The 15,919-nt window shown below is 36.8% G+C and overlaps 1 protein-coding gene across 11 annotated transcripts in view; it reads left to right on the plus strand.

Moving 5' to 3' along the window:
- The window catches only part of C7H8orf34 (chromosome 7 C8orf34 homolog), a 499,329-nt gene that overhangs the window by 84,583 nt on the left and 398,827 nt on the right, over positions 1 to 15,919 (plus strand). For 10 of the 11 annotated variants that reach the window (XM_078017141.1, XM_078017138.1, XM_040294025.2 and 7 more), the window contains exon 4: positions 9,835 to 9,963. The exons of the other annotated variant lie outside the window; for it this stretch is intronic. In XM_078017141.1, the coding sequence (XP_077873267.1) occupies positions 9,835 to 9,963 (129 nt within the window). The remainder of the gene's footprint in view (positions 1 to 9,834; positions 9,964 to 15,919) is intronic. 11 annotated transcript variants of the gene reach the window in all.

Here is a 15,919-nt window from a genome sequence, read left to right on the forward strand (position 1 = left end):
TTTTTTCAAATTTGTTGTATTTCAGTGTTGAGTTTTATGCATTAGTTGGAATGGATTTCTCTTCTACTTATGTGTGTACCCCTTTCAATTACAACCTTATTTTGCCAAAATGTCTTAGAGTGATCTAGATTGAGACCCCTTTTAGATATGATACCCACAGCCTTTGTATTAATTCTTTCTGTTTTTATTGTAGCAGCAGGTGTCTATGAATGCCACCTGAAGGCCCACCCTAGCCATTCTTCCTTGGGGCCTGGTCATTATTTTGGTTTTTTTGTTTCTTCTATTTCTTGTATTAAAGTATGACTGGAGTATGAGTGTTACTACTTTGTGTGTGCAGTCAGTTGCTCTATCTCTTGTCTGGGTTTAATTTAGCAGCAGTCTTTACCTATGAGCTCGTAAGGTCCCTATAGATTCCTAGCACCCCATAAAAAAGGGAGAAACAAACAATAGCAACAACTGAAACAAAACCAATTTACAGCATTAAAATAAATACCTGGTTCTTACTATGACATATATAATAATAATTGTTACAGAAACATGAATGGGGGGATCATCAGTTGTCTACCACAAAAACAATAAATAGCCATGACCTAGATGTGGCATTAAAAGTAGGGGTCAACTGTGCCATCTATAGTACTATTAACCAAAACAACATGAATGGTGGGGGCAGGAGTTATTTAAACCCAATAGGTTTAAAAGATGGTAAAAATATAGTTCACTAAGGAAAAATGTGATAGGAAAGTAAAAGAAAGATTAGAGTATTCAAAGTGTGAATAGAGAGAATGCAGAAGAGATGTAGCAAGTGATGGCTATAAAGGAGGAGAAAAAAGATAAAGTAACAGGAGAGAGAGAACAAGAGAATTTGGCTGTTAGTGGGAGAAAAAAGGAAAAAAAGTGAAATAAGAGAAATGAACAATAACAAAACAAAACTAAAATAAACAAAAAAATCCTGACCCTCAAAAAACAAGGAAAAATAACTATTATAAATAAAACTAAAAATGAGAAAGAGAAAAACATATATCCATGAACCAATTAGCACAGCAAGAACACCAAAATAAATAAATAAAAACGGAAAAAAGATTCTTAATGAAACATGAAAGAATCTTATCCATTGAAGTGTTTAAAACTGTTGACAAGGATGGACCGTCACTGCCTATGCCCAAATGCCCTTCTCTCAATTTCCTACTGGGGGTTGGGGATAGTGAGCAAGAGCCAGTGTGCACACTTTCTATTCTGAGGTTACACTGAGCTGCGAACTGGGGTCTGAATCAAACTGAAGCTGGTTGAAATAGCTCTCAGCTTCCCTTTCCACCAATGTAAAGTAGAATGGAATGAGAAGTGCTCTCCATTGGTGTTTTGTTTACACAGACCAGATTGCACTACCAGAGTGGGGATGCTGCAAAATTCTATGAGAGGAGTTCTGGGGACTGGGGTTTAGCTCTGATCAGGACTTAGGGACTTTGTTGGGTGGTATTTGCTCTGGAGAGATTAAGTCAATACACTCCTAAGGCCAGGCAGATGCTGATCATGGTTAGAGTCTGGATCTCAGGAGCTCCAGCCAACCCTCCACAGGTCTCACACACTCCTGTTACCCAAAAGACTACCTTCCTAGGCTTAGTTCCCTGAGTATAATCAGACCTGCCTATTAAGTTTCCTGACTTTCTTCAGCTGATCACATGAGCCACCAGACTCAAGAGGAAAGCAAATTTTACTTCCCTCTGTATTTCCGAATTGAGTGCACATGGTACAATCTTCTCTGCGCCTGTTTCACTCAAGTTTTGCTGGATACACCCTAGGCTACAAGTTAGGTGCTGGTGGAGAAGTATGGCAATGTCAGCTGTGATCTCTTGGAGCTCCTGCTGCAGCAAGCTGCCGTGTGGCCTTCTCAAGATGGCTCTTGGCCTCAGCTCTCCACTTGCCGATTGAGAAACAGAGCACTTTTCAGACACCAATTTGCTGCACAGCCTCTCAATCAGCTATGTTCAGGCTGCTTTTTTTTGATCTACAGGTTTTTCTGTGACAAATTTGTCTGTTGTGTTTTTCTCTCTGCTTGTAACCTTCCTCCCCTCAGCAGTGGACCAGGGCTGCTACAGCGACCAGCTTGGTTGTAAGGTACTCTTTTTTGTTCTTGAACACACCTGAACTTTTGAATCTCTAGGAAACTCCGACTTTCCCATATTGAGTTTTATTGAATTCCCTCTTTCATGCACCTGGCTGAGAAGCAGTACTCTCATTGCTTACATCCCAAGCCATGGAGCACCTGGAAACCCAGCCTTCCTCTAGTCCACCATTTTGAATCTTCTCAACTTCTTTCAAGAAAATTTGTACCAGATGCATAAGTCTGATAACCTGAGTTTGTATGATAGTCATTTTTGCAAGCAAGAATGGTGTTTATCTGGAAGTCGAAGTTCGTCCTGGAAGCTAGAAGTCAAAGATTAGGTGTTGATGGAGCCATGCTCTCTCTGAAGGCACTAGGAAAGTATTATTGTCAGGGCTATCTCCTAGCATCAGGTCAGTCTTTGGCTTGTTGCAATAACTTCATGTTTTTCCTGTGCATAGAAAGATAGATTGTTAATTAACACATTACCTGATACCCATATTTGGAATAAAACTAAAAAGTTTTCCAAATTATTGTTCATTCTTCTTAAAAGAAAAAAAAGGGCTCAACTATATGAACAGTCATTAACTTTCAGATACAGAGAAGATACTGTAATCAATTTCATTTTTTAAAAAATATTTATTTCTTTTTTTATTGAATAGGGTTGAGAGGTGGGAGGGAAAGGGAGAGAGAAGGGAAATTGCATGGAAATTGCATGGACCCTCAGGGTTATACAAAATTACATACAAGAGGAAGTGAGGGGAAAGGGAAAAATAATACAAGGGGGAGGAATGAATTACAGTAGTGGGGGTAGAGAGAGAAGAGGAGAGGGGAGGGGAGGGGAGGGGGGATAGTAGAGGATAGGAAAGGCAGCAGAATACAACAGACACTAGGATGGCAATATGTAAATCAATGGAAGTGTAACTGATGTGATTCTGCAAGCTGTATATGGGGTAAAATGGGAGTTCATAACCCACTTGAATCAAAATGTGAAATATGATATATCAAGAACTATGTAATGGAGGGGTAAGACAAGATAATACAAATGGAAGAAATGATTTACAGTAGAAGGGGTAGAGAGAGAAAAGGGGAGGGGAGGGGAGGGGAGGGGGGATAGTAGAGAATAGGACTGACAGCAGAATACATCAGACACTAGAATGGCAATATGTCAATCAATGGAAGGGTAACTGATGTGATACAGCAATCTGTATACGGGGTAAAGTTGGGAGTTCATAACCCGCTTGAATCAAACTGTGAAATATGATGTATTAAGAATTGTGTAAGGTTTTGAACGACCAACAATAAAAAAAAAGAACCCCCCCCCAAAATATTTATTTCTTTTTTTATTTTTTAATTTATTTTCTATTTTTTTTATTGGTTGTTCACAACATTACAAAGCTCTTGACATATTATATTTCATACATTAGATTGAAGTGGGTTATGAACTCCCAATTTTTACCCCAAATGCAGATTGCAGAATCACGTTGGTTACACATCCACATTTTTACATAATGCCCTATTAGTAACTGTTGTATTCTGCTACCTTTCCTATCCCCTACTATCCCCCCTCCCCTTCCCTCACATCTTCTCTCTCTACCCCATCTACTGTAATTCATTTCTCTCCTTGTTTATTTTCCCATTCCCCTCACAACCTCTTATATGTAATTTTGTATAGCAACGAGGGAAGCCTTTCTTCTCAGGGCTGGGGCTGTGGCTCAGCGGTAGCGCACTTGCCTGGAATATGTGAGGCACTGGGTTCGATCCTCAGCACCACATATAAGGAAATAAAAAATAATAATAATAAAAATATTTATTTATAAAACTCACTTAAAATTGATACTTATGTTGATCAGACCAGTTTTGTAAAAAAAAAAAAAAATCTCTTATTCTCTCCAAAAGGTTGTGAGCTTGGTAGAATGCAATCTTCATGAATGAAGGGTACTTTGTTACTTTAATTCCTACTGACTTACTCATATCATTTAGAAAAGTACCCACCACACAGTTTGTGCCATATGAAGTTACAGTGAATGAGTGGGTGACTTATTACATTAATGAAGGGGTAAATGAGGATAATTTAAGGATGGGTTAATGCTAAAATATATTCTAGTGTTCACAAGATATGAGTTTAGAAGTTAGAAAATTTCAGATAACAATAACAACAACAATAACAAAACTCAGCACTTATACAGTGCAACTGATAGAAGGCAGAGATCTGTAAGACAATATTATGTTAACATTTTCAATGGTTATTTGTCATAGGTAAGGTAGGTAAGGTTCAGTGAAGGTTTGCCATGTGGTATTAAGTACTTCTTCTAGTTATGTAGCAAGTGGAATGATTACTGAGAGTGAATAAGATGTTCACAGAAATTACAAGAATGTCATTTTCCATAATTTTCTGTGCTTGGTAGAGTATGTTGACTCTTTATAGCCATTTCATATTTATGATCCAGTTCAGAAAACCGAGGTAAGTTTGTTGGTTTAAATTAATACCCCAAACTGAAACCAACCCTCATTAGTTTTATTAAGGCTTTTGCATTTGAAGGAGTATTTTTCAGTTTTCTTATTGTTTAGTGTTCTTACATTAGCATGGTGTTCACAAAGAGAAATAGCTGGATACTTATAGATTTTAGAACAAAAAGGAATAGACATTGCACCTGTGTAGAAAATACAAATTATATAAATGTAAGCGAATGAAGATGAAAGAATAGTATCTGAAAAAAATCACAGTATGGAAATACAGAAGGCAGCACACAGTGATGTTCTCACTATAATCAATTTTAAATGTATCATAAATATACTACTGGGGATATTCCGGGCATATTTAAAATGAAAATAGAGTGCTTACATGAACTTTCAGATAAGATTTAGATTTATTGAATTTTAGATAACAACTGAAAGGTATAAATAATTTGAAATTGGTTCAGAAAGAGGTTTATCAATGGGTTTATCATTGGTAGAGGTTTATCAATGGGTACTAAATTACAGTTAGGACAGTTGACTTGACCTGGTATGCTATTGCACTGTAGGGTGACTGTGCTTAATAGTAATATACTGAGTCTTTCAAAAAACCTAGAAGACAGGAACTGAATGCTTTACCATAAAGAAAATGCTGCGTGTACCCTCCCAAACTTAGCCATGATCGGCATTTGCTGGCCCTAGGGGTGTATAATAAATGTTTGAAACATCATGTGTACTCCACAAATATATATAATTGTAATGTTTTCATGTATCAAATAAGAACAAAAGAGAAAGAAGTGGGATTGCAGTTGTACTCTGAGTGATGATGCTGGATTCTCCATTGTAGAGGTTGTAGTTTTACACACTCATTAGTAAAAGAGGGTTCTGATTTCAACTTAAAGGAAACGGATAAGCAATATTTCAAGAGTCATGAGGAAGAAACAGAAAATTTATTCTTTTAACCCATACAAGAAAGTGTTGGTGGAATTTACATTGAGTCAAAAATTTGACTGACACAATCATTATTCCAAAATTTTCCAGGCTTGGTAGACAATAGGCAGTTCTGCAAAGTAGAAACCTCATTGTGAAGGACTGCTACCTCAAGGCATAATGGTCAGCGTTTTCACTGGAGTGTTCTTTGACTCAGTAGCCTTAAGGATCCCCTCTGATCTCAGATGTTGCTATCCATTCCTGTAAGTCTTTTCAGTGACATTCTTCCACTGCTTTCCAGTTCTTCTGGGGATAATTTTATGAAATACGTGTGAATTGTAGAACCAAGTTTTGAAATGAAGCATGACCTAAGTAAAGTTTTTAATCCATTAGAACATTTTACAGAAATATTCTCATTTGAAGGCTACCTACTGGATGGATGACCTCCCAAATCTCCTTCTAGAATGTATCCAACCCGCTTTTGAAATCACCTTGCACAGTTGACTTGACCTTGATTGAACTGTCACTTTGGTTGTCTGAGATTCGGTTCCCATAAGTCATGTACCATGTATGTATCAAATTATCACAAGCTACAAAAACATCAAAAGAACTTGTCCTTAGTTTCTCTCCATAGTTGCCTAGGAGAAGTTCTTGAGTGTCATTTTTGTGTGGTGTCTTTTCTCTATTGTGCTGCACATACCCTCCCAGATTCGATGATGTAAAGTCATAGATTTTTAGTTCCTCATGATTTTGGGTTGATGGGTCATTGTTTCTACTGGTCTCACCTGGTCTTGTCCTTGTTGGTGCATTTAAGTGGTGGATCTGCAGGTGCAGAGCTCAGCTGATGATGGGCAGTGGGGCCTTGTCTGGTGATTATCTGGGGATATTTACTGGGACTGTTTTTTAAAAATATATGCTCTTGTTCTGTAAATTAATAAGTAAAAGAACAAGAAGACAGTAGGACCTTGATAGCACATGCTAATTTTCAGGAAACTAGATAATATGGTGATGGAAGATGCAAATTAGAGAAATCATTCAAAGAAAACTGAAGTGTGGAACAATGTTTTGAAGAATCTGGTACAAATATCATTTTATCTGCTCCTTCATCTCAGCTTCTCTCTCTTAGCCTTGGACTCACCTATAGGGGTCCCTTGGGAAATTACCTTAATGTGACAGCAGTGTGCCTACAGGTGTTTTCTAGGTTGATCACAAGCACCCTGTCTACACTCTACTGCTTGAACATCCAAGTGTTAATGTAAACTACTGCTTCTGTCCCAGGGTCCCTTAAACTAAGAGAAGCTTGGTGAAGCAGATACATTTTTGTTTTAATTTTAATTTTTAGGTTTATTTAAATGATAGGAGCAATATTTGCTTATTTTGACAATTAAAAAAATATAGATATGTAGCAAAAGAAATAGTCACTCTCCAGTTCTCATCCATCAAATTTAATTCTTCCAGACATAGCTTTAGCTTTTTGCACCTTTTTGCACACACAGCATATATAATATGTGTGGGTAATTTGCTGTAAAAAATTGGTCCTCAACTGTACAACTACTTAAGCAACTCGTTTTTATTATTTTAAAATGCGTCAGGGAAATATCTCCATGGTAATAAACTTAGATTTAACTTATACATTTTAATAATTTCATGCTGTAGCAAGGTGTGAATGTACTATAATTTATTCAGCTCTTTCTCTGTTGAAGGACATTTACATTTTTTTCCAGGGTATATGGAAACTATTTGCTGAAATTAAAAAAAAAAACTTTCACTTTCTGTGAAAATAAACAATTTTGAACATATACACAAGTACAGGTGTGCCATTTCTTTCTTTTTTAAAAAAAAAACTTTTTTAGTTGTAAATGGACACAATGCCTTTATTTTATTTATTTATTTTTCTGTGTTTCTGAGGATTGAACCCATTGCCTCACATGTGCTAGGCTAGTGCTCTGCCACTCAGTTACAACCCCAGCCCAGACCTCTGTCTTTCTTTCTTTCTTTTTTTTTTTTAATACTGGGGCTTGAACCCTGAGGTGGTTTACCACTGAGCCACATTCCCAGCCCTTTTTGATTTTTTTATTTTGAGAAAGGGTCTCACTAAGTTGCCTAGAGCTTCGCTAAGTTGCTTAGGTTGGCTTCAAACTTGCAATCCTCCTGCCTAACCCTGAAAAGTTGCTGGGATTACAGGTGTGTCCCACGTGCCCAGTACAGATGTGACATTTCTTTTTGTTGACTTACCAGCCATAAGATTGTTGGTCATAGAAAGAGTCAGTCGTTTCTCAGTATAAGAGATATCATCAGATTTTCTAAAGGTGGCAAAATGAAATATTTCAATAGTTGGAGACTATGTACTATATCCTTACCACTAAAATACTTTTTAAATTTTATTTTATTTTCACCAAAATAAAATGTAGCTGGGTAGACTGGCACACACCTGTCATAATCCCAGTGACTCCTGAGGCTGAGAAGGAGGATTGAAGTTTCAAGGCCAACCTTAGCAACTTAGTGAGACCCTGTCTCAAAACAAAAAAATAAAGAGATGGGGATGTGGTTCAGGGGTAAAGCACCCCTGAGATTATTCCTCTGTATTAAAAAACAAATATCAAAAAAATCTCTACATGACTTAAAAAGTAAAATAGTACCATGAGACAGTAGTTTCCTTCTTTTTCCCCAACTCTGCTCCTAACCTAGAATAATTTTCAATACCTTTAGATGTTCCTGTTGATTCCTCTTACATATCTAAGTGTATAAGATACCAACTCAATTCTTTTACTTTTTCAATTTGGGCATCATTTCTTGACCCTCCACCTTCATTTTTGTGTTTTGAATGCCAAATCCCACCTCAGCTGGGCAGTATAGTAGTTACTCCACATTTTGGTTAAAAATATACTGTTTATCAATATTATTAGACTATATTAATGCATAGTTTTCACCATTGGGTCATACAGTGTCCAACTATTTTTTTTTCTAGAATTAGCAATTTTCTCTTTTCTGATTATTTTGTTTTCTGTATACTAATGCTTCATCAAATCCTGCCCAAAGAATTAGACCTTTTCAATATGATCAGACACATCAAGTAATTGGAACTTCTATTTCATTTTATGCTATTTTGTATTTTTCAGAAGCTTTTGGAGACCTCTCTCTTCCAGTCTTCTGTCCTCTTGCTCTATTCTTGACTTCTGGGCTTCTTGATACTTTCTCAGCTGTCTCTTTAAATAATTCTTCACAGTCATCTTGAGAAATCCCCTTTACTTTTCCTTTTGGGAAGTCACTTGTTGCCTGAATTTCAAATCTGTTCTTTGGCTCATTTTACTGGGGCATCTAAAATTGTAGCTTTCTGAGAAACAGTGCCCGCGAGATCAATTCTTGGGTCCTTTGAATATCTTCATTGGTTCTTTATCTGGTATTAAATTCTGAGTCATAAATAATCTTTAGTTGGAATTTTAAAGGATTTTCTCCTCTGTCTTCTAGGGCAAGTATTGCCATTGAGAAGTCTAATATTAATTTGATTTGTTATTTTTTGTCCATGAAAGTGTTAAGAATATTTTCTTTATTGTCACTATTTAAATTTTTTTTTGCCAGTATGTCTTAAATTGTGCTGGATATTAATTAGGTGAACCCCTTAAATCTGGAAAACAATTAAGTTCTTATAGCTTTATTACTTTGACTTTGTTCTCCTCAATTAATGCTTTAATGTTCAAATAGTATGAAACATTTACTCTCTTAGCATCCCTCTCTTCAGGCACTTAGGTTTCAGTTGTCTCTACTTGCCAAATCCAGTTACCACTCATCAGTCCATTTTGTATTTTCCAGAAAACAAAAAACAACAAAAATCTTACCTCATACTGTCCTTTCTCTTTCTTCAATTAATTCTTCAAAGAGAGAAAAAAATTGCTTGATCATGGTATAATTTTAGTGGGATCTTGGGAAGAAGTGAAGGTAAATACATGTGCTTAGTCTTACATGATTTTTTTAGAAGACATTTGTAGAATGTCTTAAAAGCATTTGCTAGTTGGTCATAAAGAAGTAATTTTTTTCAGCTGGTAATAAATACAAAATATACTTCGTGTGTTTTCCTTAAGTTACAGAAATGATTAGTTCTACATTAATACCTGAATTTCCCTCTTTTAAATAAAATCTGCCAGACTTTCCTGACGTGTTCAGTTAAAACATTTTCTTCAAGCCCAACATTATATCTTCCTTTCTGCTGGCTCATAAGAGGACTATCTCCAAGTTAAGCATTTATAAAATTCTGTACATTGTTCTTGGTTCAGTCTTTCACATAATAATGAACAGTGAGTTTGTGTGGTTATACAGCATGCTTATGAAATAACCATTTTTTTTAAACATAGTGCCAAGGGCAGTAGAGCATCCTAAGTGGAACTGGCGGACTAAACCAGGAAGCCGGGATTTTGATGAATTGAACCACATCCTTCAAGAGAGCAAGAAGCTCGGGAAAGCCCTTGAGAATCTCTCCCGAAGTAAGTTCATTTACTTGATTATAATTGAAATTCTTAAACATCATTAAAAAGCAGAAACATTCATTACTATTGGCAATGCCCCATTTCCAGCATCCTCATTACAATTTTCTGAAAGACTGAGGCATTCAAAGGGCGTGAGATTGGAAATGACTGATTTTGCATATTACACAGATTTCTGGGTAGACTAATTACAGAGCATATGAGGAGTTGTAGAACCCCTTGGATCTGTGTTACTCTATCCCTCTACTTGGTTTTTGCTATGCAGTTCAAATGTATACCCGATGGCATCTTCTTCATTCTTCCTTTTTGAAAAACATCATCATCTTTCTAACTAATAAACATACTCATTGTGTCCATGAGACTTGGATGTCTTTGAAATTTCATGGATAGTAACAACTGGGCCAGATTCTTCTTGGAATCCTTTCAGAGCCTAGGACAGTGCATTTTAATTTACTTTTTGCTGTGCTATAATAGCACAGTGACCTCCAGTAATCACTTAACCTTCTTGGGTCTTGGTTTTCTCATCTCCAGAACAGAAAGCTATGACTGTGCCTCCTGGTAGGGGCAAAGGCTTAAAATGCTCCTGACATCCCATGAAAATTTTAAATAAATGTTATTTTCATCAGAGCAGGTGAACAAGCATTTTGATTTGATGAATGCTCTCTCTGTATGTAGACCTGCATAGGCACTTCAGGATTTCAGTGGTTAGTTCACAGCGTTCCTCTCTTTCTCTGGTTCTTTAAGTGCTTATACGTTTTTAAAATTGGATACCTTTAAAAGCATATTAATGTCAGGATCTTGCTAAAATTTTTCTTTAGTGCCATGGAATATTCAGGATTCTGTGACTGTGGATGTAGCTCAGTGATTGCTTGCCTACTATGTGTGAAGTTCAGTCCTCAGCACTGAAAAATCTTAGAAGATTGTGAAATGAATGTCTGTTTCTTTGTTTGCTTTTAGATAGCATAGTTATAATGATTTCATGAATTTTATCACAGGTAAATATTGGCCCTTGGAAGGTTTTAGAAGAAGTTTTATTATGTTGTAATTATATGTGGTATATAGTATTATATACATTTATATGCATATTATGCATTATATATATATGCACTTACACAAGTATAATTTTCATACCTTTACTCTTTATTTAGAACTCAGTCAAGCCTTTTTTTAGACTTTTGTGCAATGAAACCTTTTCATAAGTTAAGCTGCATTATAATAGGATCTTAAAACTTTCCCATTAGTAGAAACCCTCTGGATGGGATTTAAGAAAGCCTTAAAGCTTTTGGCTAGATTTTATTTTTGGAACAAATAACAATAAAGTGAGTTTTCAGCTTATTACTGTATTATGTTCATGAAAAGAACTTGATCCTATTAATTTGGCAAAGGCCCCCTATTAATATTTCTAAAGCTTACCCTTTGGCACAGAGCCTGTGGCTCTTCACAACCTCTCTTTTACTGAAAGAAGGGTGATTGAGGAATGTGGGTGATTATTACACAGAACCTCAAATATACTGTCATTCAACTCTTGCCCATTAAAATGTGGCAATGATCTTACAAACACTTGCTGTACTATTGTTAATTTGTAGGATGCCACTTCAACTGTCCCCCAAACTTTTATTACTGTGGATGACTGTATTTCAATTGTGTCCATACCCAGATTTGCATCAGAAGGGTTAGAGTTCAAATATGGTTTGGATGTGACCTTGCAGGCTGTTTTGGTCTATTCAGGCTGCTAGAGCAAAATCCACGGAATCAGTGGCTTATAAACAATGGAGATTTATATTTCACTGTTCTGGAGGCTGGGAAGTCCCTGATCAAGGCACTGACAGTTCTGGAGTTTGGAGAAGGCCCATTTCTTTATTTATAGTTGGTGGTTTCTCTCTGCCAGGGCAGCTGTCTGAGACCTCTCTTATTTCGGCATGAATCCCATTCCTGAGGGAGGAACATTGTTACTTAATCACCTCCTAGGTCTTACCTCCTAACCCTGTCACACTGTGGATGGGGATTATGTTTTAACATATGAATTTGGAGGGACACAAACATTTAGACCACAATGCAGGGGATGTTTTACAACCGAGTCCTGTGATCAGGAGCCCATGATGGATTTGTTAAATACTTCAGGGCAATCTGGTGAAATGATAAATGCTTGGGGAAGCCCATGGCCAGCAGAGTAGATGAGAGGTAGATCTGGGACATTGTTCTTGGAACAAAGCCAGAGCCAAGGAAGCTATCAGGAGAGTCAGTGGCTGGACCTGAAGAAAGTGTAAGTCAGCTCCTGTGTTTATGATGGGCACTATGTCTGGATTTGCTTGGTGTTTTAAGGGACTCTATTTTGTGAGAGTATGGTGGTGGATCTTATATGAGAATAGTAAGAGGACCTCTTTTCTATCTCAAATTTACTTGAGTATCTTTCTGAACAAAGTGGTTCTTTCTTTGAATGACTTAATTTTCAGCACTGAGTTTTAACATTGAATCCTTAGGGCCCAACATGCTCATAGCTAACTTATCAGTAGAACTGCCATGGTCAGAATAAATGAATACAAATGTACATTTATTATTTATTGATCTTTATTTTGTTGTCTAATTGTCCAAATTCAGCAACAGAATCACAAACTTGGGTCTAGCAGCATTCTAAAGCAGAATATAATTCATTCTTGTTTGAATCAGTTTGGATGTTCTTTCATTGAAGAGTAACTTTACTGTCTGTGTTGCTCAACTTTCCATCACTGTGAGAAAATCAACTTAATGGCAGAAAGAATTATCTTAGCTCGCTGTTTCAGACATTTCAGTTCATGGTTGGCTGGCTCCATTGCTTTTAGTCTTGTGGCAAGGCAGAACATCATAGTAGGGAGCAGGTGATAGAACAAAGCTACCTACCCCATGGTGTCCAAGAAAGTGAAAGGGAGGTGGAAGGAGGCAGAGGTTTTTATCATAAAGCCCTCCACCAAAACCCACTAACCTATGAATCTATGAATGGATTAATCCACTCATGAGGTCAGAGCTTTTGTGATCCAATCACCTCCTCCAAAGCCCCACCTCTGAACACTGCTGCATGGGATACCCTGCCTTCAACACATGAGTTTTTGAGGGACATTTATGATCCAAACCATAACACTGCCCATTGTTTTGGTTACAAGGAAGACACAGGAGGTGGAATTTTCTTCCAGATATCATCAAAAGAAATTTTAGTGCCTTGATATTGTGATATTGTCAAAGCCATTGATGGGAAAGGTTGAAAGTTTTCTAAGGATCTCCTAATTTTCATAATCTTTAAGGAGAGCTTGCTTTGCTTTTTCTTGGTTATACATTCTATAAAAATCCTACATATTTCAGAAGTATTATTTTTTAGGTGCATTATAGCAAATAATCATTTGCATCCCCACAAATGGCACACTTGTCTCAGCCTGGCAGCTGTCTTACAGAGACTTACATATCATACTCAAGTCCATTTAAGACAAGGTTCTAATAATCCAGTTTGCAAACATAATTTTGATTTCATAAATAACGATACCAACTCTCTCTCTGACTTATTGCAAGCTTTTCAGTGTGATGTTTGATCTTCAAGTCAGTCTTAAACTGGGAGAGTCTTTGTGATATTACTCCACTGTGAAGGTAGATGTGTTAGAGTGACTTATACTGCCTTGTCATGCCACATAGTCATGATGTGGTTGATATGGTGAGATTTTGGTGCCTGGAATTTTCTCTTTGTAGCATTATGAACTTTCTTCAGACACTGATTCTCTCCTCCCATGAGCTTGGGACTCATACACATTCCTTTCAGTGTTTCCCACCACCTGGCTTTCAACTAGTAAACATTTACCTTCATGTCCCCAAATAATGTCTCTTCCAGTGACTGCGATTGCAGGGCCTCAGGGCAGCATCCTTCTAGGTGGTTGCTAATGAGGGCCCTTCATGTCACTGCTGGCTGTACTAATACTAACCTTAATCAGTTGGTTAAGGTGATATCTGTCAGGTTTCTCCATGGCAAAGTTAGAACCTTTCCCTTCACTGATAAGTAAATATCTTGGAAAAAACACTTTGAGGCTATCAAAACATCCAGTTTCTTTTCATACTTTCACCCTGCATACGTCAGGCTGAGTTCAATCCCTAGTAACAAGAACAACAAAAAACTCCCCCCAAACAAAACCAAACAAACACAAATAAAACCAGAAAAAAAAATCAAAACTCTCAATATATTCTCAATGTTTGGATGGCTTAAGTGGGATTTTTGACAATGTGCTAAGTTTATCCTCTTTCCTGTAACAGTTATTACTATGCTATTCTAAAGGGAATTTTCTATTTTGCTCTCAAACATTTGTTCATTGAAATTCTTTTGCAGTAAAAAATATACAGATTTATAAGCACTCCTGTTCTAGGGCCTATTCACCTTTGCCTGTGACAAGCCAGATGTCTGTTGAATATTTAGATATGGATATGGACATGTATGTGGATATGCATGTAAATGTCAGTATACATATAATTATGTATCCATGGATATTGTACAAGGGGACTATACTCAAACTCAGTTATCACTGATTTTTTTGGGGGGGGAGGGTGTTGAAAATACTGAATTTGCCAGATTAAATTTATTCAGTAGTTTTCTTTCTTTCTTTTTTTTAATATGTATTTTTTAAGTTGTATGTGGACACAATATCTTTTTTTTATTTTTATGTGGTGCTGAGGATTAAACCCAGTGCCTCATGTGTGCCAGGTGAGTGCTCTACCACTGAGCCCCAACTCCAGCCCTGTTCAGTTTTCTTAATAAAAAAATATATAGCTGGGTGCAGTTGCACATCCTTATATTCCCAGTGACTCAGAAGATTCAGGCAAGAAGATTGCTAGTTCAAGATCAGCCTGGCAATTTAGTGAGACCCTGTCTCAAAAATGAAAAGGTTTTGGGATATAACTTATGGGTAGAGTACCCCTGGGTTCAAATCCCTATTCTCTGTATCACCAAAAAAAATCTCAAAAATTTGGTAAAAATGCCTTTTCTTTCTACATTTTTCATAATACTATTTTCAACCTATTTCACAGACATATTCTGAAATTTAAAAACATATTGTCAGAGGTTTGTCCTTCAAATAAAACTATGAGGCAGTATTATTAAAAATTATTACATTGGAATGGTCTAGGTTTCATAAATAAGTGATTTTGCTCTATATAATCATTTGTGGAGCTAGATACATATGTATGTAAATAATCAATAATTATAGGAAACTTTCAGAGAATGAAAGCAAATGGCATATTTTGTTTTCACATTTATTTTGTCATTCTGAATTCATCTCTGTTAAAGAACATCTCACTTAACTGTATTGCAGTCCCCGCCCCCACATACTTGTTTGAACCTTCAAAGCATAAACTCATTTTTTAAAGTGTTGATTTTTTAATATCACATGGACTCTATGTTATCTCCTTTTCTAGCACCAAAAGGTGCGTCACCCAAAATCGGTACAAGTGCTGTCATGGAGAGTACTCTGAACTTAAAGATGTCCTGGACCCTGCTCTGCCACTCTTGGCTTCAAGTTCTGAGTACACTATTAGAATATTCCTCAGTTTCTGGCCCGGTAAAATGAAAGCATTTACACTAGATTAATCCCTCTCCCTCTCACAAGCCTTTATGTTAATGTTGGATAATAAGTAGTCCAAAATTACATCATGCTTTTGACTTAGAGACTATGGTGGGACATGGGTGCATTGTTTCTACCTCACTCTCCTTACACTGCACCTCCTGTGTTTGGACCTCCTGGATATCTCCTGATATTGGTCCCTCTTCCTCATCTCTCCATTTTGGACTGTTTTAAGTTGTGAATAACATGATGCCATAGCCTGGTAAAATTTATAAAGAAAGCAGTTCATTTTGGCTCATGGATCTGGTTCAAGGTTGAAGGTCTGTGATCTTAGTGATGGCCTTTGCATTGGAAGAATCCTAAGGCTGCACAGGGCCTCACATGGTCAG

Source organism: Ictidomys tridecemlineatus, chromosome 7 (genome assembly GCF_052094955.1).
Source record: "Ictidomys tridecemlineatus isolate mIctTri1 chromosome 7, mIctTri1.hap1, whole genome shotgun sequence".
NCBI lineage: Eukaryota > Metazoa > Chordata > Mammalia > Rodentia > Sciuridae > Ictidomys > Ictidomys tridecemlineatus.